Source organism: Thalia democratica, chromosome 6, assembly GCF_965202585.1.
Source record: "Thalia democratica chromosome 6, ktThaDemo2.hap1.1, whole genome shotgun sequence".
NCBI classification, from domain to species: Eukaryota; Metazoa; Chordata; class Thaliacea; order Salpida; family Salpidae; genus Thalia; species Thalia democratica.
Genome location: NC_139170.1, coordinates 37580640 through 37604407, shown reverse-complemented (window position 1 = coordinate 37604407; position 23768 = coordinate 37580640). Strand labels below are relative to the sequence as shown.

The 23768-nt window shown below is 26.7% G+C and overlaps 1 protein-coding gene across 1 annotated transcript; it reads left to right on the top strand.

Moving 5' to 3' along the window:
- Window positions 1-598: 598 nt before the first annotated feature.
- Window positions 599-15971, top strand: LOC145838646 (uncharacterized). Its single transcript, XM_082946270.1, has 11 exons — window positions 599-731; window positions 1866-1996; window positions 3345-3424; window positions 5022-5129; window positions 5368-5492; window positions 12230-12303; window positions 12698-12808; window positions 13461-13522; window positions 15023-15098; window positions 15164-15257; window positions 15749-15971. The coding sequence occupies exons 1-11, from the start codon at window positions 609-611 to the stop codon at window positions 15794-15796; spliced, it is 1032 nt and encodes a 343-aa protein (XP_082802396.1). The 5' UTR covers window positions 599-608; the 3' UTR covers window positions 15797-15971.
- The last annotated feature ends 7797 nt before the right edge of the window (window positions 15972-23768 follow it).

Below are 23768 nucleotides of genomic sequence, written 5' to 3'. Positions count from 1 at the left end.
TTTACTCTAAAGTTTAAAGAAATATGTCCAAACAGTTATTTAAAATGACCTAAGTTAACATAATTTACTATACATTGATATTTTATAAAATTAAGATTTGCATTTGATATGAACTTTTTATATTCGCTCTTATACTGTCGTTGTCGGTATTTTGTATAAATTAAACTTTTGTGACGTCTCGTTAAAAGAAAAGCTTGTTTTTACATCCTTAATTTTGTTCAAAATTTTTCAGAAAAACATTATAATGACTATCATGTTGTATGACTATTTAAAGTTTCTATATGATATGATTTTTTTTCTTGTTTGTACATATTTAGTATTAAAAATTTACTAGACTTCTTTTAATAAAAAAAAAATTAATAAAAAAAAAAAAAATTATTGTACCGTTGTTTCCATGATTTTTTTTTCAAAACCTTTATTGTATAAATTAATAAGTTCTGTTTTCTTTAAATTCAAGTCTGCTCAGTGAGTTATATTATAAATCAAATCGTAAGAGCAAATACCGAAGGTTGAATTTTATTAGAAGTTGTTGTTAAGTGGATAAAGCTGCTGTTAATGAACCATCAAAATTAAATTCATTATCATTATGAAAGTAATTTTCAATTTTAATGTCAACAAAAAGTAATATTATAGATGAAACTGACTTTTATCAAGGTAACAATTGCTTGGATTTAAGTTACAAAAAGCTGGTCTGTATTCCTAGTGAAGTACTTGTGCTATCTAGCTTAAAAGTAAGATACTTTTTAGAATTTTGTCCAGGTTTAGTTTTATTTTTTTTGATATAATTTTATCTTATTTTATTATATAAGTTAGTTTATAAAATCTTTAAAGTATTATGTAATACAGTTGACTAAAGTTTTTAAAACTAACCTTACTTTTAGAAAATTATTTATAAGTAAGTCAGGTATAAAATTATAATTGAGTAACTCAGTTACTGTTTTGAATGATTTAAAAATATTTATTATTTATTGATTACTATTAATTAATTATTGAACAACTAGTACCAAAGAACCTAACTGTTCATTTGTACACATGTGACAAGGAGCTATTATAAATATTGTTTTTGTTTTTTAACTTGTTTTGTATGATTAAGCTAAAGTTTATTTATTCATAGAGATATACAATTAAAATTTTTAGTTAAGATTTTTTTATATGTGTCAAAAACAAACAAAAGGCCACTTTTTATTGTCAACTTTTTTGAAGATTCAAAACTTGCTTAAATTTATCTTCTTTTTATTTTGTAAGCAATTGCCCTCAAATTTACAGGAAATGCTTTAAGTATTAAAATAAATAATTACTGCAACAAAAAAAAGTTAACTATGAACAGAAAGTTATATTTTTACAATAAAGTCATATTTTTGCTTAAAACTTAAAAAAATATCTTACAGTATAATTATTTATTATTAATCTAGATTTTACTGAGAAATTTCGAAAATGATTGCTTAAAAACTGTAGTAGAAAATAAATTTTTAATAAAACATATTTTACATTTATTTTCTAACTTTAAACTTCCGTTAGAGTCTATTAAACTTTCTGACTTTCTGCCCTTGTGTCTCAAAAACTTAATGGTTAAAAGCAACAGTTTGCTTTAGTAAAGATCTTTAAAGTAAGACCAATATTTAAGAAAAAAGGCCTTATTACCCTTTTCCCATAATCTTAAATAAGTTATGAAGTTACTAATTTGGACAATAATTAAAAAAAAACAGCAAAAAATGTTTTGAATAAACTTTTTAAAAAATCTGTGACCAAATAAAGTTATCATTACTTTTTTTTTTTGTTTTTTGTCAAAAAATTAAATTACAATGAAGTAAATTGTTTTCAAAGATTTTACGAAACTACAAATTTTATATTGTTATATTAACCAGGAGCTCTACCTAGCAAACAACCAGATTGATAAGCTAAATGATGAATTGTTTGTCAAGTTGCCATCATTACAATGGTTGGATCTTCGTAACAACTGTATAACAAAAGTACCATGCAGTGTGGGAAAACACAAGTAAGTCTACAAAATGTTTTATTTCTTATTTATAACTTGAAATACAGTTCTTAGTTATTTTGCTAAAAAAACTTCTTAAAAGTTTAAATTTACTTTTGTAAAATGTTATAATCTTAAGTAGAAATTTTACACATTTATTTTATTTAAAGAGAAACAATTAGAATTATTAATATTTAAGTTTTCAACCTTTTCAAGTTCTTACCTTATGAAAAATATTTTTTTCAGTTTAAATTATAGTTCAGTACATAAAAAAAAATACTTGTAAGTTTTTATTAAGTTTTTCTGCTTTTATTAAATAGACTCTCTGATTATTTTATCAATCATTTTTAAATATTGATACATATTGCTTACGTTATTTATATTTTAACAAGAATTCAAACCTTTGATATAACTTATTAACAAATTACTTTTATAGTTTTATCCTAAACAATTTAAAGTTTTTACTAGCTTTTTCTTACTTTTAACAGGGTTGCCAAAAATCTGGAATCCTTGAAAAACCTTGAGTTTAGAACATTTGAAAAAACCTGGAATTTTGAACAGAAACCACTATAAAACCTAGAATTTTGAACAAATATCACTAAAAAACCTGGAATTTTGAACAACTTTTACATGTTAAGTAATAACATTACAATTTGACACAAAAAATATATTGATAGATATTATTTTATTCATCTAATTTTTTTTTTACAAAAAACACATTTAAAGTAGCTTAACAGTATAATTTTTTTAATTTACATAAACTAATTGAAAATCAAAACCTTTACTGGGCAAAACTTTGTTTTACAAAAGAATTTTTGAAACAATAAGTTTTAATTAAAAATTAATAAAATATTTCATTTCATTGCTAACTCCTTTTTAGTACCCGCCATGTTTTATTACATACTTATACTTTTAATACAAAAAAAGTAAGTGTTTTTTATTTTTACTAATATACAAAAAAAATATTTTCTGTTTTAAACAGGGTTGCTAGGTCAAAAAATGAACATGTTTAATCTGCTTTTTTTTCTTGTGAAATTATATTTCTACTCAACAAAATTAAAGTATTTAAATATTTTTTAAAAGAAAAAAAATTGTTAAAATGTTTGTAACAAGTTTAAAGTACAAAAGCTAGTCCCTGTCTCAGCAGTGCTTGACATATAGTTAAATCATTCCTTTTAAACTTATACTGTTTTTAATATGACCGCACAGAACTTCTATTTAAGATTCTCCAAAGTATTTTGTTAGAATCAACCATAATAAAGAGCTTGCGCTGTGTTTATTGTAATACTGATTGTTATTAACTCTTTACTAGCTTGTTTTGGTAAATACTTTGTTTCAGTAAAATTTGATAAGTTTTATTAATTGTCAGGTTTCTTCAGAATCTGTTGTTGGAATGCAACAATGTAAAAGAGTTACCAGCTGAACTAGGAATGGTTGAAAGTTTATCAGGTACGTTTTAGACAATTAGTTTTTGTTTTATTCAGAACACACATACTAGATTTTAGCTAAACTAATCAAATAGTTTCGTTTAATTTTGCAGTCAGTAATTTTATAAAAGTACTTTATTTATGGTATCAAGACATTTATCAACAAAATTACCTCTGACTCTTGTTTTAAAGCTTTGATCTTTAAGTAATTTTTAAAAGGATATTAGAAATTTAAGTACATTTTGAGATAAATTTGTTTTGTAATATTTTCTACTACAAATGCCCATAATTTTTTCACTGAAAATCTTCTAGATACTTTAAAGTTTACTCAAAGTTACTTACTAAGCTTAAATTGTTTAAATTTTTTTCTAAACTATTTGATTAAGAGATTTGCAGTGTTTAAATATCCAAAACATAAAAATGAATCTTCATTATTAAAAAGACAAAAAAAAAACATTTTTTCAAAAAAAAAACAAATTGAATAAAATATTTTGCTTAAATAATTAAGATATTAGTAATTAAATTCAACTTGTAAAGTAAAACAGTTTTTTTTAAAGAAATAATCTATTTTTACCTTTTTAGTTTGCATATCCATTATGAATTTATTGGATTTATCAACTTTGATTTTTTCTCTCTCAAAATTTACTTTAAGTTTTGTTAAATTAAAAAAAGTTCTTTGATATTTTAGATCAGTGTTGGGTAAGTTTTCTAATCTGTGGCCTAGATTTACGAGACAAAATTACTCACGACTGGACATTATATAAATTAAAATTAGTTAAAAAAAATTTTGGGAGCCTGGTAGTTTATAAAGTTAGAATTATATAAAACCTTTAACTCAATAAATAATTACTGTACTATAAACCATATTAAGAGCACATTTCAAAATATTTCTTCTAAGAAAGCAATATGCATTTGTTTTGTCAAAGTTATTTTTAAATTGAAATATACATAGCCAGCTAGATTTCTTGGCAGGCCTGAGATTTACATCCCTAGCTTAAACAAGTTTTTTATTACAGTGGTGTACCAAAATGTATGAATTTATAAAAATAAAAATTACTTTTTAAGGAAAAAGCTGGCAAGTTAACTGTAAAAACGTATTTAAAACTGATCACTAGATAATTGAGATTATTTTATAAATATACACCAAAATATAGTTTTAGATTAACATAAAATAAACTAATAAATAGGCTAGAAGTTATAACAACTACAATACCAACTTATTATAAATAGTGTAATTAAAAAGATCTGTATTGGATCTACATTAGTTTTATGTTAATGATTATTTGTTTTTATATTTAAATGTAGAAATAAAATTATTTTAGTGGTATAGCCCAAAAAACACTTTGAAGTAAAATTATAATTTATTAGAAAAATGATATCCTTATATTTTTTCAGGTTGACAAAACCTAGTTTTTTGGAAACTTATAATATTTTTAACAAGTAGTATTAACTAAGGTTAGTAAAAAAGAATGTTTGATAAGCATTTTCTATTAGTGGTTATTCGACAGTAAGCTTCTAGGAGATTTTTTTTCATTTTATAAACACCTCTTATCTTATTTATTAGATTAAACTGACATTTTTTTATTTTAGAACGTTTTATTGATTTAAATTTATCTTAGGATTAAGCTTGAGAGGTAATCCATTGTCCTATCCACCTCCAAATATAGTTAATAAAGGTGTATTGGAAATAAAGAATTTTCTGAAAACTGAATATTTAAAATCAAAAGGTAGTTTTGCATATATTTTGATTAGATTTAGTTTTATTTTTTTTCCATTAGGTTTATGTTTGTATAATGATTTCACAAAGTTGTTTTTACTTAAAATATGTTTTTTGTTTTATTTATCAGGTATTTTTGTTTGATTATTTTACAAAAAGTATTTTTTTTTATTTAAATACTTTTAGATACTTTTACTTTTATAACTTATTATTACTTATCATTTCTGTATTTCAATGTGAATTTACAGAGAGTGTTACTACTCCAGCAAATGATACGAATGTTTTAAATGGAAATGAAGAAAAGTTTGACATTCCTAGCAATAATGTCAATTGTGCTGTAATACGACCAGTTGAAGATCAATCTTTCTTTCTTGTTAGTTTATAGTTTGTCTTGATTATTCATTTGTTTTGTGATAAGAGTGAGCTTAATATGTGTTTAAATGTTTTTCAAAATTTCAAGAAAAAAAAAGTGTAAATAGTAAATAAATTCAAAACTAATAAGTTTTATTTTAAAAGTTAACGAACTTGCTATCAGTAGTTATTTAAAAATGAACTTTAAATTACAATTACAAACCTAAATAAATAAACTTGTTAAAAAAGTCAGTCGTTATTTACTAAGTTTTAACTATTTTCGAAAGTTCCTAGCTTTTTTTTGTGCAGTCCACTAGATTTTATATCAAAACTTAGAGCATGAACTACATTTTACTATTTATAGAATAATTTTTAATGCTTTTCAAATATTAGACTGCTATGCTTAAAATTAAAAAAATATATATGTCAAAAAAATATGTACAAAGAGTGAAAAATCCTTTTTTTTTTTGGAAACATTCTTTTTCTAAAATTCAAATTGAAGTCTGATAATATTTTACATATTTTTATAAATGAAAAATTACATTCAAATATTGATTAACTAGTAAAAAATTATATTATGTTTTAAAAAGTGTTTTTTATAAAGATTCTAATAAAATATTTACAATTTTTGTCTAATGTTGCTTAATTATACTTGAATAAATTAACCTGTTGAAGTATCTCGTCTCTAAGAAAAAAATTAGGGAAACATTGATTCCTGAATAAATTTTGAACTTTAAAAAGAATACTAGGATTTAAAAAAGTTTTGACATGTCAAATAATGAAAGTTTTGTTAGATATTATATTATATGTATGTTATATCTGTTATATACAATAGTTTATTTTGGTATCATTTATAATTTAGTTTATTAAAAAAAATTCAAGACAGCAATACTTTATCTTTTCTAACTTAATATTTATCTAGTAATTATTTATTACTATTTAAAACAGTTTTACTTTAAGTTAAGTATTATACAAATAATTGACATTGAAACCTGTACTTTGAAAAACCTGGAAGAAATTGAGAAAACCTGAAAAAAGAACTTTAGCTTCTTAAATTTTACAGCCTAAAAAGCAAGTTTGACTCCAATTTTGGCCTTTACTCTATGTTATAATTATTTTTAACACCTTTTTTTTTATTCCAATAACTTGCTTACAATTGCTTATTTTGATAAAAATGAAGTATTTTATGTTTTCAATAGTACTTTTTTAGTATTTTTTATCTATATTTTTCATTTATCAATTTTCTTTTAGTTTTTGTTTGTGTTACTCTTATTAACTTAATGTTACCTCACAATTAATAAGTTTTTTTTTAAACTTAAATTATATGATAGCTTGATATATTAACTGCTTCCTATATTTAATACTTCTATAAGTATGGACTTCAGTTTACAAAAATGGTTTAAAAGTAATTTTATCTTTTATTAATTTATTCATGCTGTGATAGAAATTTTACATATAATTTAAAAACTGTAGGATAATTAGACTAAAGCTCATTTTAGTGTTGTTGTTATACTTGTTTTCGTTTCAGATTTTTCATTGTTAATAAATTATTAAACTAAATTGACAAGAAGTTATTCTTCATGTAAAATCTCATCAACAATCTGAGAAAAGTAAATTGGTTGTAGTAAAGTGCCCAATCCGTGGATGCGAGTTCCAGACACCAGATCTATCCGGTGATGTTGTGAGTAGCCTTCTCAACCTCCACAAAGTGGAGCATCAGCAAAATTCTGAGTTATCCAATAATGGAGTAATGCCAAATGCACTTCGATTCGACCAAGGGTTGACCGGGGGATCAGCCAAGAGACATGGCTTGCTTTCATTCGGAGGTGGGAGGCATTCAAGATAGGTTCGAATATAAGCAACAAAAATGCAAGCATACAGCTTTTTTAGTGTGCGCAGGATAAGCTTGGCCAAATCAGAAAGTTACTTTGCTAAACTGATGGAGTCGATTGCAGTCATAAAAGTTGCTACTGGTGTAAAGAGAGCAGAACTTATGAACCTACATCAGGACCATGATGAACCATTTAGAACGTTTGCAGCACGTGTACGAAGCAAAGCAGAAACCTGCAATTTCACTACAGTCAGTGAGTGTGACTGTGGGAAAAGCAATGTGACGAGCTACACAGAAGAAGCAATAAAAGATGTGATGCTCGCTGACGTTGGGGATGATGACATAAGAAGAGAAGTTCTCAGTACTGAAGATATCTTATCCAGGTCATCATTTGATAAAATTTCCTTTATTGAAAGTAAAGAAATGGGACGCCATGCAACTGAGAATTCGCGGACCATATCTGCAGTCTCTTCCTTTCAACGTAAGAAGAAGGGACTGGTCAATATAGGAGATAAGTCCCAACATGTTCCGTGCCAGAACTGTAAAAGGCTTTTCTATCCTTTCAACGAAAAAGGTAACCAAAATAAAAAACCTTTCAGATATTGTCTATCTTGTTGGCGTAGTTGATCAAAAAGGGTTAATGCTGTTCAAATCCAAGCTGATCGTTCTGATTTTATGCAACAAGATACCCAAATAATGTCACTACACGCAAGTAAAAGAATCATGTTGAATAACACCATATTCAGCAAGAAGTCCTTGCGTAAAGCCAAGGCAACGACTGATCATCCTCGTGCATCAGTCAAGATTGCTATACATGGCACAAACAAGTTTGCATGGGTAAGTGCTTTAGCTGATACTGGAGCACAGTCGAACCTTTGGGGGTAGAAAAACTTTCAGGAGGCTGGTTTTTGTAAGAAGGATTTAAGGCCTGTATCCATCACAATTCGGGCTGCCAATAAAACTCCTATTAACATTCTAGGGGCTTTTAAAGCGACTTTCACCGGAATGTCTCCAAAGAAGGAGGTTATCAGATGTGATGGAATTGTTTATGTAAGCGATTCAGTGACCGGATTCTTTCTCTCCTATGAAACCATAGTTGACCTCCTGATTATTAATAAGGATTTTCCCACCATCTCAACTGCCTCATCAGCATTCTGAAGTTGCTGTAAGTTCAAATGAAAATGAATTGAATAGACTGGTCTCGCATAAAGATGTGACCTGTGATTGCCCGCCAAGGAGTAGAGTGCCAGACCGACTAAACAAACTTCCGTTTGAGGCATCAAATACAAATGTGAGCAAAATGCGTGATTGGCTCTTACAAAGGTACACAGCTTCAACGTTTAATGTATGTCCACATAAATTACTCCAGCAAATGAGTGGGCCTCCACTTGAGATACATTTGGAGAATGATGCTAAACCACGTGCTTATCATACACCAGCTCACATGCCAATTCATTAGCGGAAACAGGTTGAAGCAGATCTCATTCGAGATGTGAGGTTGGGTGTCTTAGAACGTGTCCTATTTGGTGAACCTGTAAGCTGGTGTCACCGCATGGTGGTCACCAGGAAACAGGATGGTTCACCTAGGATGACAGTAGATCTCTCACCACTTAACAAGTATTGCAAGAGGGAGACGTGCGCTACAGATACTCCGTTTAAACTAGCGCGCAGAATTCCAAAGGGAAGGTTCAAGACTGTAACAGATGCATGGAACGGGTATCATGGAGTTCCACTGAGAGAAAGTGATAAACACCTCACTACATTTATCACTCCGTTTGGCAGGTTCCAATATACTAGAGCACCTCAAGGCTTTGTATCATCTGGTGATGGTTACAATCGACGATTTGCAGCTATTTTATCTGATTTTGAAAAAAAAGGAGAGGGGTGTTGATGACACCATATTTTTTGATTCAGAATTAGAGTGTCACTGGTGGCGAACAATAGATTTTCTGTCAAAAGTTAACAATGCAGGCATTATTCTAAATCCCAAGAAGTTCCAGTTTTGTCAAAAGTCCGTTGATTTTGCTGGATTCAGAATTTCTGATCAACGTATAGAACCTTTGCCCAAATATCTGGATTCCATTCGCATTTTCCCAACCCCAAAGTCTGCCACAGGTATACGCAGCTGGTTTGGTCTGATAAATCAAGTCGCAAATTATGCCAAACTTTGTAAAGTCATGGCACCGTTTAGAGATTTTCTCAGTCCAAAATGTAAGTTTATGTGGACAGAAAAATTAAACCAATCATTTAATGAATCAAAAGAGATAATGATTGACGCAATAAAGAGCGGTGTTCAAATTTTTTATCTTGGGAAACTGACTTGTCTTAGACCAGACTGGTCAAAGCAAGGATTGGGCTACTTCCTAATGCAGAAACACTGCAAATGCAATTGCCGGTTACCAGATTGCTGCACCACCGGCTGGAAAGTGACGCTTGCAGGTTCAAGGTTTCTGAATGGAGCAGAAAAGAATTATGCTGCCATAAAAGGGGAGTCGCTTGCTATTGCTTGGTCATTAGAACAGACAAAGTATTTCACTAAGGGCTGCAAAGATCTTGTGGTTGTTACGGATCATAAACCACTGGTAAAGATTTTTTGTGATCGCACCTTAAACGAAATTCACAACACGCGCATTTTTAGGCTCAAACAACGTACTTTGCCATGGCTTTTTCAAGTGCATTACATGCCAGGTAAAACTAATCTTGCGGCAGATGCTGCATCGCGTTATCCAAGCTTGATTAATGAAGTTAATTCACATGATGGTGATTTGACTGACGAATCACTTCTAATTGCTTCATTGAGTAATGAAGTATGCCATTCAATGACAATCATTTGGGAGGAAATTGTAGAAGAGACACTAAATGACAAAGTTCTTTCAAGAGTATCCAGGTGTATTGAGGAAGGTCGAAGCTTGAAACATAATGAATCTTTGTCAGCGTATTTTAGATACGATGATGCATTGTACTTAAGTGATGGGGCTATACTTTACAAGGACAGAGTAATAATCCCCGTCAGTCTACGATATCGGGTCCTCAACAAGTTACACTCGGCGCACCAAGGAGTCACATCAATGCATAGTCGTGCCCAACAGTTTGTCTTCTGGCCTGTTATTACACAAGACATTGAAGCAATTCGGGCCAATTGTCAAAGCTGCAACCGCAATTCACCTTCTCAACCATCATTGCCACAAGAAGCATCTGATCCTCCTACAAACCCTTTTGAAAAAATATTGGCAGATTTTTTCCAGTTTGCCGGAAACAATTTTTTTGTAGTCGGTGACAGGTTGTTGGGTTGGTCGGAAATATTTTCCACACCCAGCGGAACCTCTCAGGCAGGTTCGCGTGGGTTGATTAAGTGCCTCGGAGTTTTGTTTTCCAGGTTTGGAGTACCCGAGGAAATATCAAGTGATGGTGGACCGGAATTTACGTCCAGTGCAACAAAGGAATTCCTTAAAACCTGGGATGTCACGCACCGAATATCTTCAGCTTACTCTCCAAGATCAAACGGCAGAGCGGAAGTAGCCGTCAAACAGGTAAAAAGGTTGCTAAGATCAAATGTTGACGCTTCAGGAAGTCTGGACAATGACAAGTTTTTAAGTGCGTTGCTCCATCTGAGAAATACTCCTGATAGCGATTGTCAAGTGTCTCCAGCCGAGATCATATATGGACGTCAGCTGCGAGATAGTTTCTCATTTTTGAACATACTTGACAAATTCTCCAATCCTAATGTGCGACCCATGTGGAGAAAAGCATGGAAGCTTAAAGAAGAGGCGCTCCGTACAAGATTTGTTAGAATTCTGAAGTACTTAACCAAAGAGCCAAGGATTTGCGACCTCTCTATGTTGGCAGTAGGTGTCTACTACAGAACCAGAGTGGCACTCATCTACGTAAATGGGACAGAAGCGGAGTGATAATGGAGGTGCTTCCACATAATCAGTATGTAGTCAGAGTTGATGGTTCACGGAGACTTACTCGGAGGAACAGAAAATTTTTAAGGATGTATAACCCAGCCTCAACAAGCATTGAAGCAAAAACTTCCCATGGTTGGAGCAGTAATCTACCAAGCTCACATGAGTGCAATGTTGGTCCTCAACGTCCTGATTCTTCTGTAAAGATTACAGAGGATTCCAACAGTGCCAATAGTGGTAAAACCAGTGAGGTTGAAGCGGATCATGAAGAGGTTGAGGAAGAGTACATTCCTGCTCCTATAGTTCCCAAAAAAAAATAAGGTGCCGCTTGCTTTGCGTAGGTTGAAAGACTTCAATGCGCCAGGAAGGCTTGAGAGTGGAGTACTCCAAAGTAGAAATCACCGTAAGTGAAGTCAGTTTGTTCCTGTTAATACAAAAGTTGGTGCTGAGTGTTCAATTGATGCTGATAGTGATGATTGCTGAGCCAGGAAGGATTCAGCGTGGAATTGCATGAATTTGAACTGTTTTGGATTTATTTAGTGCGTTTTATTGCAGTTTTGTTTTTCTTCAAATAAATCCCTTGTTTAAAGATTTTTATTTAAGTAAATTTAGCTTTTTTTTAATGCATAAAATTTAATTTCATCTTAGTAAAATATTTTTGTTTTTGTTTAAATCCCCTCTTGACGAGCTATGTCATTGCCTTAAACTTGTTATTATCTTTAATGAGCTGGAGGGGATGTAGGATAATTGGACTATAGCTCATTTTAGTGTTTATGTTTATACTTGTTTTCGTTTCAGATTTTACATTGTTAATAAATTATTAAACTAAATTGACAAGGAGTTATTCTTCAAAAACAATAACAAAATATTACAATTAGCATTAAAAAAAGGTATTATATTAAATTTTATATCTAGTTTATTTGTTTGAGTTAAACTTTAAACTTTCGATTTTTTACAGATTAAAAAAAAAAAAAAGTTAAACTGTTTTTGTATCTTTTGTCTAAAATTTACAATACTTTTAAGGAAGAAAAGCCGTTTTTACAAGTTACAAATAAAGTACCTGAAAGAAGCTCTGTTTTCTCTAAAAAGACCAACAAGTAGGAATTATTAGACTTTTGTATTTAGAATGTGCAGAATTAAAAACGAAAATTTGTTAATAATTTTTTTACAAATTAAAAAAGACATTTTTTAACCATTTTTTAACAAATTTAAAAATATTTTTTATTCCTCATAAAAACCTACACAGATATTAATGTTTTATTGTTTATTTACCACTAAAGTGTAATGCACTAACAATCAATTTTAAATTTTTTCAATTGATTAAATATAAGAAAGACTTAATTTTTAAAAATATTAATTGCTGCATTAAGATTAATTGTTTTAAGTATTGTTGAAAATATTAAAAAAAGTTTTTTCAGTATGTATTTACTAAAAACTTCGATTAAGTTTATCTTAGAAAAAGATACAAGGGTTTTAAACTATTATTTACAGATGTGTTTCTCTTCCAGCCAAAAGTAGAGTAAACAAAATAGGAACAAAGCCCAAAATTCAATTACCTGTTGAGAAAGACAACAATTCAGCTTTACCTAATGTAATTTTAAAGTTAGTTTTGTCAGTTTTTTGATTTTAGACTAATTCTTTTTGAGCCTGACTCGTGCATTTTATCAATTGCTTAATAATGTATGTTATGCTGAAATATCGTCAGAATGATAAAGTGATTGATTATTAGAGTTTTAGTATTTGTTTGTTACATGGTTTGGCATCTTTTTTTTTTTGGTAGACAGGACTTGTTAAACAAGGGCTTTATGTTTTTTTAAATGTACTATGAAAACTTTAAAAACTCTTAGTAAGCAAAGTTGTAATAAAGCAGTAATTAAATTATCGCTACTATGCAAAAAATAAAACCAAGTTAAGAGTACTTTTTAAGAAACTCATTATAAAAACTAGATTTGCATCTTCTGAATAAGTAGTTTTAAAAAAATATTTACTACAAAATTTAGACAGTTACTAGTTTAAATTAAGTTGTTTTTATCCAAAAAAGATTACTGATGGATTATTATTTTAACAAACTCTTTTCTTTTTATACCATAGAATTAAATAATTTAGTAAATAGTCATTAGAATTATAAAAATCCCATACAAAATCTTTTAGTTTTTCGAAATCTCTTTCACTACTTAAAAAAATAAGAACAAACATAACTCATTTTGCTCTCTGTTAATTTTTTTTTTGTTTTATAAATTTAGATCATTTTTAGTGAAAGAAAAAAGGAAGTCGATAAGAAAAAAGTCGTAAAACGTTCTATTGGCAATAATAAAGGTAAATGTTTTCATAAAGTAAGGTAAAACTTAGCTTGGTGTGGTTTAAAATACAAATTTGTAACTAAATATGTTTAGAACTTAATTATTCATTTAATGTGATCCCTAAGCTCTCTTAAATATTAATAAAAGTTTATTTATTTAATTAAAGAACTTAACTATACTTTTTATTCTTTGAAGCATGCTTGAGCATTTTCTTGTAATAATATGTTAGTGTCCTTTTGAAAATCTTTAAAATGATAAAAAAAATTATAGTTTTATCATAGTTGTTAAATAAGCTCAACATGAAGTTTGCAAATTGTTATTTTAAGCTATTTAAAAAAAGTTTATTAAGCTATGCGTTTTATCATTGATATGCATATTTTCTCTCTTCAGTTAAAGATTATTTAAGATTGTTTAAAAAAGCTTATGATATATGTTTTAATAAAATAAAATACAATCAAAAATATAACCAACTCGACTAAACTTAAAGTTTAAACTAATAGTTAAACTTAAACTAAAAGTTAAATTTAAACTAAAAGTTTTTAACTTTACTAAGCATTTTGGTTGTTATTTTAATGTAACTTACAAATTAAAGTAAAAAAAAGAAAGTTAGCTTTTATGTGTTACTAAATTAATGAAATTACTTATTGTTTTTTTTTTCTTTTATTAAACTTAAAACTTAGCGAATTCCTTCTATATTCGATGTTTAGTTTTTTCAAACTTTATTAGAGCGTTGTTTTTTTTTATCAACAGAAGTATAAAGTATAACTAAACTATTCAAAAATATTGAGAAATAATTTTAATTTTAAAGACTTTATTTACACCAGCGGTTCTTAACCTGTTTTTCATGTTTTACCCCTTTTTGGAAAGTAATTACAAATTTACCCCCAATATATAGGATAGTGTTTAGTTTTGAAGATTTCTTTTAACCTTAAGCTTATCAAATATAAAAAAAAAACGTAAAGTTTAATGAGTTTATTTATATAAAAAAATAGTTAAATACAAACTTATGAATTAAAAAGACAATTTATAAACATTAATTTACATCTTTGTATTCAAGAAAACTTACACCCTACAGCAAAGGAATATGCCTCCCCAAGTTAAGAATCGCTGATCTAGACCATATGGTGTTACTTAAGTAAATAGTTTAAAGTATTTAAAAATTTAATAAGTTAATTTAAAATTTAAACCTTCTTGTTTAAGCTGTGGTTTTAATTTAAAAGTTGTAAATTATTTTTCATTTAAAAATTACTTAATAAAACCTGAAATCTTTAAATAAATCTATATATCTGTAGATAGTTTTTTAAGTTGTATTAATAATTTCCATCTTAAAACTAGTCCTCTGTTTAAAAAGTATCTTATTCGTACGGAAGCTATGAATTATTTGTTAATGTGAATACTAGAAAGATAACTTTTTGAATTTATGATACTATCACGAAAACACACTTTTTATACACTAATTATTATTCAAGTATTTATATTAAAAGCAAGTAGTTTAAGTCATATACAAACGTTTCAGTCTCTAAAGAAGACAAAATAACTTTTGAAAGAAGAAAGAGAATAAAAAACTACTTGGAAAGCATCAACACACCCAGGTTAAATTTTTAATTGTCAATTTATTTGCTGAAATTGTACTAACTTTTGTATTTAATTTAATTAGAAGCGGGTTTGAAGAGGTAATTGTTCAAAGGAAAAAATCACACGTTGATTTGATGCGGACTTCCATGAAAAATATTGAAGAAATTAACTTGCAAGTAAGTTTGAAATTGATCAATGATTTTACATTCAGATTTTAAGATAGAATTGTTCGTTTTACTATACTAAAAAGTTTATTAAAGTTTCTTTGTTTTTTATGTAGTCATTTGTTTGCGCTACTGTAATGATATTTCATGATAATTATTATATGATTGTATGTAGAACTTAATAATGCAGTACGTATGAAATTTTATTTTTAAATAAAGTGCTAGCAAAACATAGCTACGTCCTTTAAAAAAATATTATTATTCAATATATTTTTAGTATTGTATTACAATAAACTTTATTAACGTAAAATATAAAGGTTTTTAACTTTATTTTTTTAAGCATAAACATTACTTTATAAATTATTTAATTCACTTCAAAAGTCAAAGACACAGTTTTAAAGAATTTAAAGTGATGAAAACTCTTGAAATGTTTAAACATTTTTTTGTAGCTATAACAGTTTTTATGTGTTATTTCTTATGCGTCAAAACTGTTTTTTTTTCAGAAATTGGAAAAAGTTTCAATTTCCGATGATGATACATATGATGATTGAGAATATTTTGAAATATTTGTTATTTTAGAATGAATGTTGACGTTTAAATAAATTTTAGAATGAATGTTAAAACTTTTATCATGCTGTGAAAGATAAAAGACTTACAAAAACTACATAAACTGTTTATTTTTTTGTTTATTTTTCAAATCATTCTTAAAAAATTTTTCAGCATTCTATTAGTAATCACTGTTTTTATGAAAAAAAAAATTTGAAGTATAATTAGCTCGTATTTCATATATCCGATTTTTATTTATTTTAGTGTATGTTTCAATTAAAAAGTTTCTTTTGCATAATTTTGATAAAGCTAAATTAAAAAAAAAAACTAAAGTTTTTTTAACTAATATGTTACAAATTTCTGCCTAATACTCTCTTTTAAATGTTCAAAAACTTTATTTATACTTTTAATGATGCATAACAACATGTTTGAATTCAAAACATTTTGTTTACTTAAATTACCTACATTAACTTTTTTTTAATTTTAAATTTTTATTGGGTATTATGCAAAAAAAAAAAAAATTGAAATCATTTTAACATTACTAAAATTTTAATCTTTGTTCATAAATATCACGTTTTTCTTGTTATTGATCACTGTAGTAAATTGTCACTGTACGCCTTAAATAAACTTTCATCAAAATAATTCATTCTTTGTATCGTTTTATTGTACTGTGCTATTTATTATTTTTAAAATAAATTATTTGAAAAGCATTATAACTACAGTTTCCTTATACTCATACGTTTATTGTGTAAACTTTTCATGCATAAAAATATTAAACGTAGTTTTATAGACTAAAAAATATATTGTTTGACATAGATGACTATTTAGAACCAAAAAGTCTAATATTAATATAAATTAAATCGTTGTGGACTTCTTAAATTTAATTTTAAAAAAATGTGATTATCAAAACTGTGAACACGGTGAACATTAAACGAAGTACTGATTAGAAAAAACACTATGATTTGAAAACTTTTATAAATAGGAAAGTATCGAAATTTATGCTTTTAAAACGCTCTATATATTTTGATTAAAAAATTTATAACACTCAGTGATAAAGTAAAACTTTTTTTTATTATACCCTTACATGAAAAACTGAAGAAATAAACAGGTACCCATTTTCAGTTATAATCTAATCTCTGCATTGTTTATTTTTAATTAGATTAAGTAATATTTTTAGTCATATCTAGGCCGTTTTCAAGCTCTATAAATAAGGCGTGTCTTGGATTAAAAAAAAAGTTGGAACTATTTTTTGTTAAATAATAAAGTACTTTCTTAGGACCTTACTACAACAGCACTTCTAAAAATAATTCATGTTGGTACTCAAACGTTAAAAAAATGCTTATTGTAGCTTTATTTTTCTCAGTTTTTTTATGCGCAGTTTCATATGTATATGCATATTTCCTTAAGCACCTAGCATCACTTTGCTTTTGGTCAGGGGTCGGCAGGCAATTGGTCTTTACGGACTAAATTTTCAAAGGTAGCAGTGTTAATCAGTTTTTCTTTTAATAAGTTTTAGCAACACATTATTAAAACGAAAACAAAAAGCGCTCAAAATAATTATTCCTGAGACCTGGTATACGAAGCTCTGGTTCAATCTACGAAAAAATATTTCAGTTATCGAGTTGTACACCACTTGGATATAGTTTAACGTCCTGTCCAGGACGTATTAGTAAATAATAATAATATATAGATATATATTATCTATTTTCTCAAAATACACATCAAAAAAAATATATTTTGTTACGAATAAATATTTTTGTTTTAAAACTATCTATTTTACTAAAGTTGTTTGTAAGACTTTAGATTTTCGTTTTAAATTATTTTAACTTTGTTTGTTTTTTGATCAAGTACAGTAAAGAACGTTTACTATCCATTTTTGTAATTTGTAATTTATCAACGACAACTTGATTTAAAGTTATTTTAAAATACTTTTCAACTTGTCTTAATTTTTTAATTTAGTTTATAACTTTAGTGGTTAAAACTAGATTAAAAAAAATCAAAAGTGTTTCATTTCAAACGCACTTCCTACATAGTAATAACATTTAAAATAGATACTAAATTATGGTTAAAATGTACTCATGCTTAAACATATGTTTTATTTGATTGAACTTTTTTTTTTCTCAACCAAACTGTTTAATTATATATTTTAATTTTGTTTTTATTCACATTATGTTTGTTTTTGTTTTGACGTACATAACAACTTATTTTTGAAGTTTAGAATTTAGAATTCAGTATTCATATTTTTACTTTAAGTTGTATAAAAAAATTCTTTGTTGATAGTCATCTCTAACAACTGTAAAAAAAAGAAATTAATTAATATTTTAAAAAACAAAACAATTATGTATGTTTACTTAAAGCTTGTAAAAAAACATTTATTAACTTTTCATATCAATTTTGCTTTTTTTATACTTTTTAATATTATATGTTTTGTTTTTTAGAAAACAAATAGGGAGATCTCAACTACTAGAGGAGAAATAATGAATTTTTTCTTTCAAGACTTTATTTTACTGACGATGTCTTTGACCGAAACTTTGTGTGTAAAATAAATTCTTGAAAGAATAAATTCTTTATTTACTCTATAATATATTATATAAGAAGTTTTTTTTTAGTTCTTTAGTTGTTTAAAACTAAAAGAGCTTTAAAAGAGCATGTATAAGCTTATTTTGAATAATATTCATTTAAATTCTCAACTTTTAGTTTTAATGTTTTACAAACTATTGAATGTCTCAGAAAAATGCTTCAAATTTAATTTAATGTAGTAAAAAAATCTTAGTTTAAGGATGATTTAAACTAAAACTAGTTTTTTTTCTAAACTGTATATGGTAAAAAGTATTTTGATAAACAGTTGGTAGAAAATTTAAAACTTAAGTTTTTTCATACTAAGTATTATCAAAAATTTTTAAGCGTTTGGGGTAAAAGTTTTTCAAGTCGCTAAAATTGTTCAACTTTCATATTCCATAATTCAAAACTGTTTTGCACTTTTAGCAAACCATATACGTCTTTCTTCAATATGTGAGTAAAAAATGTTTTTATTCAAGTATAGTTGTATTTAATAATGTACACAAAAATATTAATTTAAACTTTATTATCTGATACTAGCTAGTTTACAGTGGCATTAGTTAGTTTCTGTCAACTCGAGGTTAACGATGTAGCATTACTTTTGTTAATAAAACTAAACTTTTTACAATTTTTACATCAGTAATTTCATATAACAAGTGAACTTAAAATTACCTTTTTTTTTATTTAAAATTTACTGAAGCTAGAATTAAATATACTCATAAAGATTCTTTTGTTAAAAAAATTAATATTTAAGTAAGTCTTATTACTTCCTTACTTTTGTTTAAGTATTTTTTGTACTAACAAACAAAAACTCTTTTGTACTAAACAAAAAAAAACTTCCTTAAAACAAAAAAAAAAAATTTCCTTGTTTACTCGTTGTTGGCTTATATACTTCTTTGTTGTTTTTTAAACAAAATAATATATATAAACCATCGGTTGCAGTTTAATGACAACTTGTTCAAATTTTAAACAGAATTATAAGTTAAAACATAAGTTGCAAATGATTTTCATATTATTTTAAGTTAAACTAACATTTATTTTAAAAGAAAAGCAAGTACTGTAAAGTGTAAAGTAACAAGTAAAAAGTAGATTGATAAGTTTTGAAAAATGTGTTTAAAGTGTTTTTAGTGTGTAGAACATTTCTTTTACTAAAAAAATAAGGTAAAAAGAAACAATTTTTTAATTAAAAAACGTTTTAACTAGTTTTTGAAATAATTTAATTAAATTAATTTGAGAACCGTTTTACAAAGTGTGAATTGTACTTTAGAAAATTGTTATTCAACCTTAACAACTTTGAATGAAGTTGTTTATAGTTTTTTATATAAAGAATTAAATAAAAAATAAACAAATGAGTTTCAAATTGTAACATAAAAAAACTGTGATAATCGTTATTAACAATATAAAACTTTTTCAAGAAATTATTCGGTAAAAACATGAAATTGTCAACGAAATTCGCGTTGTACTTGCTAGTAGCCGCTGCACTGATGGTCAACCTGTCAGAAGCTTGCAGAGGCAGGTCTTTCTGGGCTTGCATCAAGCGAGGCTGTGTGGAAGATGGCAGCATTTGTACATAATCGACTGAATAGTTTCACTCTTTGAATGTTTTTGAAAAACAATAAAGTTAAATGTATTATGTTGTTATTTTTTATTTTAAGTGCAAACATTTTTACTAAAACAGACAAAGTGATGAAAAAACCTTTGCCATGAGATATTATAAACTTACTCTAACCTATATTAAATTAAAAGTTTAATGGAATATTTTAAATTAATTAAATGTATATAAATTACACAAGTTATATGTAAAAGTTTTTGTAAACAGAAATATCAAAACAATTAAAATTAACTTTGCATCGTTTTACATAAACTAATATTCTCACTAAGATAAAAATTTTCATTAAGTTTTATAGAAAAGAAACCCAAGGTTAATTAAGTATTGAAAGTAAACTTTTAAAAAAAGTCATCTAAGTTATAAAAACATTTCTTTATAAAAGTTTATATTAGTTTTTAATATTTAATAAGTTTTAGTTAACCTAGTAAATAAGTATTACAGTAACCTTTCATCTTTACGCACTCATGACGTTACAAACTCTCGTTTAGTTACGCATTTTAGAATTCTAAAAAATTAAAACTTTTAATTTTTTAATGTTGCGCAAATAAGGTTTGTTGTATATTTTTAAATTAAAATATGTTTTTATATGCTTAGTTACCTTTCTATATCTTTAGACTAAGTAAACTTATGTTCCTTGACTAGTTGATTTTATTTTATTAAACATTTTTCTTATATTTTATATACTTTTGTTCAAATGAAGAAATCAATTATAGCACCAAACGCATATTTTTGTAAAAGGCTATAGAAAAAAATTTTAATATAGATACCACACCATTTCTTAATTGTAAACAAATGCTTAATTATAAATTGAATTTGTAAACAGAATAGAATATAAATGTTAAGTATCGAAAAGTCACATATAATTAAAGATAAAAATAAAATCTAGATATTATTAAAGTTGCTAAAATCTTTCTACTAATATTATTATTTTATACAAATTTAAATCATTTTTTTAATATATGTGTAGCTTTATCTTTTGTTTTCATATTTATAAACAAATTGTTAAATGTGGGAAAGTCCCCAGTCTACTTTTAACTAGAAGCAATTTAAAAAAACAGCCATTATAGTAAGTATACTTGGTACCTCTCGTATCTTTACGATCTCTCGTATCTTTACGCATTTTTCTGTGGACACAATGTGCGTAAATAAGCGAGAGGTTACTGTATATTATTGCAACGCAATGGTTGTACAGATATAATGAAAGCAGCTGGAAAAAATATACCTTAAATTATTATTTTTTTTTTAAAGCTTAAACAAAATCGTTTTTAAAACTTTAATGCTTTTATATTGCTTAATTTAAATAGGTGAATTAGTTAAAATAACTATATCTTCGTTTATTAAGAAGTTTATTAAAGAATAAATTTAATATTGTTGATTAAGTATATAACAAGCAATATAAGTTTTTTAGCGAAAAATGTTACAAAAAAAAAAGGCAAACTGTAAGTATTTACATAAAATAATAACGTCAAAAATATTGTATTTTGTATAAAATTTCCCTTATTTTTGATACATTTTTTAGTTTTCAATGTTTTGAGTCGTTAACGATGTGTACGTAGTACAACATTATTATCTAAATAAAATCAGATAAACCATTTTTATATAGGTGCATTAAAACTTTAAACTTAGGTGCATTAAAACTCACTTCTTTACACTTTTATATACATTATTTTATAACGAATATTAAACATTTTTTGCGCTAAATCAGCGTAAACGAAAACTATTAGCAAAATTACTTAGTTTTTTTTTCTCATTACTTTTTGGAGTTTATCATGCTACTATAGTATGTTTTCAAACCAGTACTATTCATGTATTATGTATTGGATACGTAACAAATATGTATTGTACGTAACAAAGGTTTCATAGAAAGTTTGCAATTTGATGCATTAAAATTTAGAAGATAAAATGAAAAACAATTTACTGTGAAAAAGTATTTAAGCTAAGGTGTTATTAGTTGCAGTTAAAATTCTATTTAGATACAAAAAGAAATTTATATTATTAAGTTTATTAAAACACGTAACTAACAAAATCCAGTTTAAATGTGTTACGTTACAATTCTAAAGTAAACTATTTATTTTATTGTTTCACTTTACTTCAAAAACAAGAAATAACTTTGTGTGATTTTAGATCAGAAAAGGACTTTATCGCTTTCATCAGCAATATTACTTCTGAAGGAATCGCTGCTTAAAAAACTTCCATCACTGTTTTTTTCCAACAGCCTTGTTAGATAGTTTTCTTTGTCACGTTGATGCTTGTTACGCTTACGAATGTGAGTTGAGTCAGTTTGTTTTCAACCTTGCAGTGGCTTAATCTCTTGGAAATTTCAGTTTTAAAACTATGTGTGATATGCAGCAGATACACATGGCTGGTTTGTAGAAAATCATCAACTTCATCCGATTTTGTTCTATATAGGAACAGTTCCCTGTTTTGCGTTTCAGACTCATTGCTTTTATGGATTGCATTTACCTTGAACATGTAAAGAACTTTCAGATTGTTGTCACTGTTTTCACTTGTGATAACAGTGAGAATAAACTATAAATCTTCATCTTCTAACTGCAAAACTTCTAAATTGTATTTATCAATCTGTTTTGCTTCAAAAGGCTATTAAGGTTAAATAAAAGTTGATGAATCAGATATGTTATTTTCTTACTAAAATTGCTTTTTATGTAATTAATATCGGTTTTGTGTTTATTAACCTGCTCTTTGTCATCTTCAGCTATTAAAGTTTCTACAATTAACCTCTTATCTTTAATTTAAAATCTCAAGCGATCTTTTTTTACTACAGAACAATTTCCCTGTTCCAAACAACGTGTTACTTTATTTTTGTTTGTCAAGCACTTTTTGTAAAACTCCATTAAGACTTTGTCTTAGTTGAAGTTGAATTTCATTTAAATAATTAGGAGTTACTTATGATGAGTCAAAAGTACTTCCTAAGATTTAGTTGATTTTACTTGTTGTGTCATACTTGTTGTGTAAAGAATCCTCCGCGACAACTGTCTGTTTTCGCTTCAGCTAAGTAAACGTTCTTACAAAGGAAGGCTCACTTCCAAGCAAGAAAAAGGGAAAGTTCTTCGGCTATTTAGGCTGAGAGGTTTTCCTTTTAAACTTTCCCGGTTTTACCTTATGTTGAAATATGTTTTTTTAAAGGTTTATCAACAACTTAAAGTATAACTAAACAAGTATATATTTAACTTGTAAGTTTATATGAAATACAGATAATCTTGTTTGTTTTTATTTTATCTTTACTTTTCCTGAAACATTTGTTGAATATATTTCAATACTTTAGTAAAATATTTAAGTAACTAGTTGTTTTTACTTTATTCATGATTTTATATAGTTATTTTTTGTGATTAAGAATATTTTTATACTACCTTTTAATTTTAGTTGTAAAGTAGGTGTTAATCAAGGAGAACAAAATACTATCATTTTATCAATTAGTACATTTAAAATATAATTGTTTTGTTTAATTTTAAAATAAATTTAACGATTTGCTTAACACAGAACTTCCAATTTAAATGCATTTTCAAATAAATAAAATAATAAATTGCAGAACTTTTTATATGAAAAACTTTTTATAAATACTCTAAATTCTTTATTTTACATATCAAAATATTTGTTTGAAAGTTAAATAACATCTTTTATTTCTCTTTCTTTAAAATAAATTTTACATTTTTTAACTTATGTATGAAGCCCTTATCTTATAGTTCTCAAACTATGAAACTAAACAATATACTCAAACATTTCTGACTAGTAATTAAGTAGTAAAACACAAAAAACTTCGATAAAAAGGTATATTTAAAGCTATATTAATG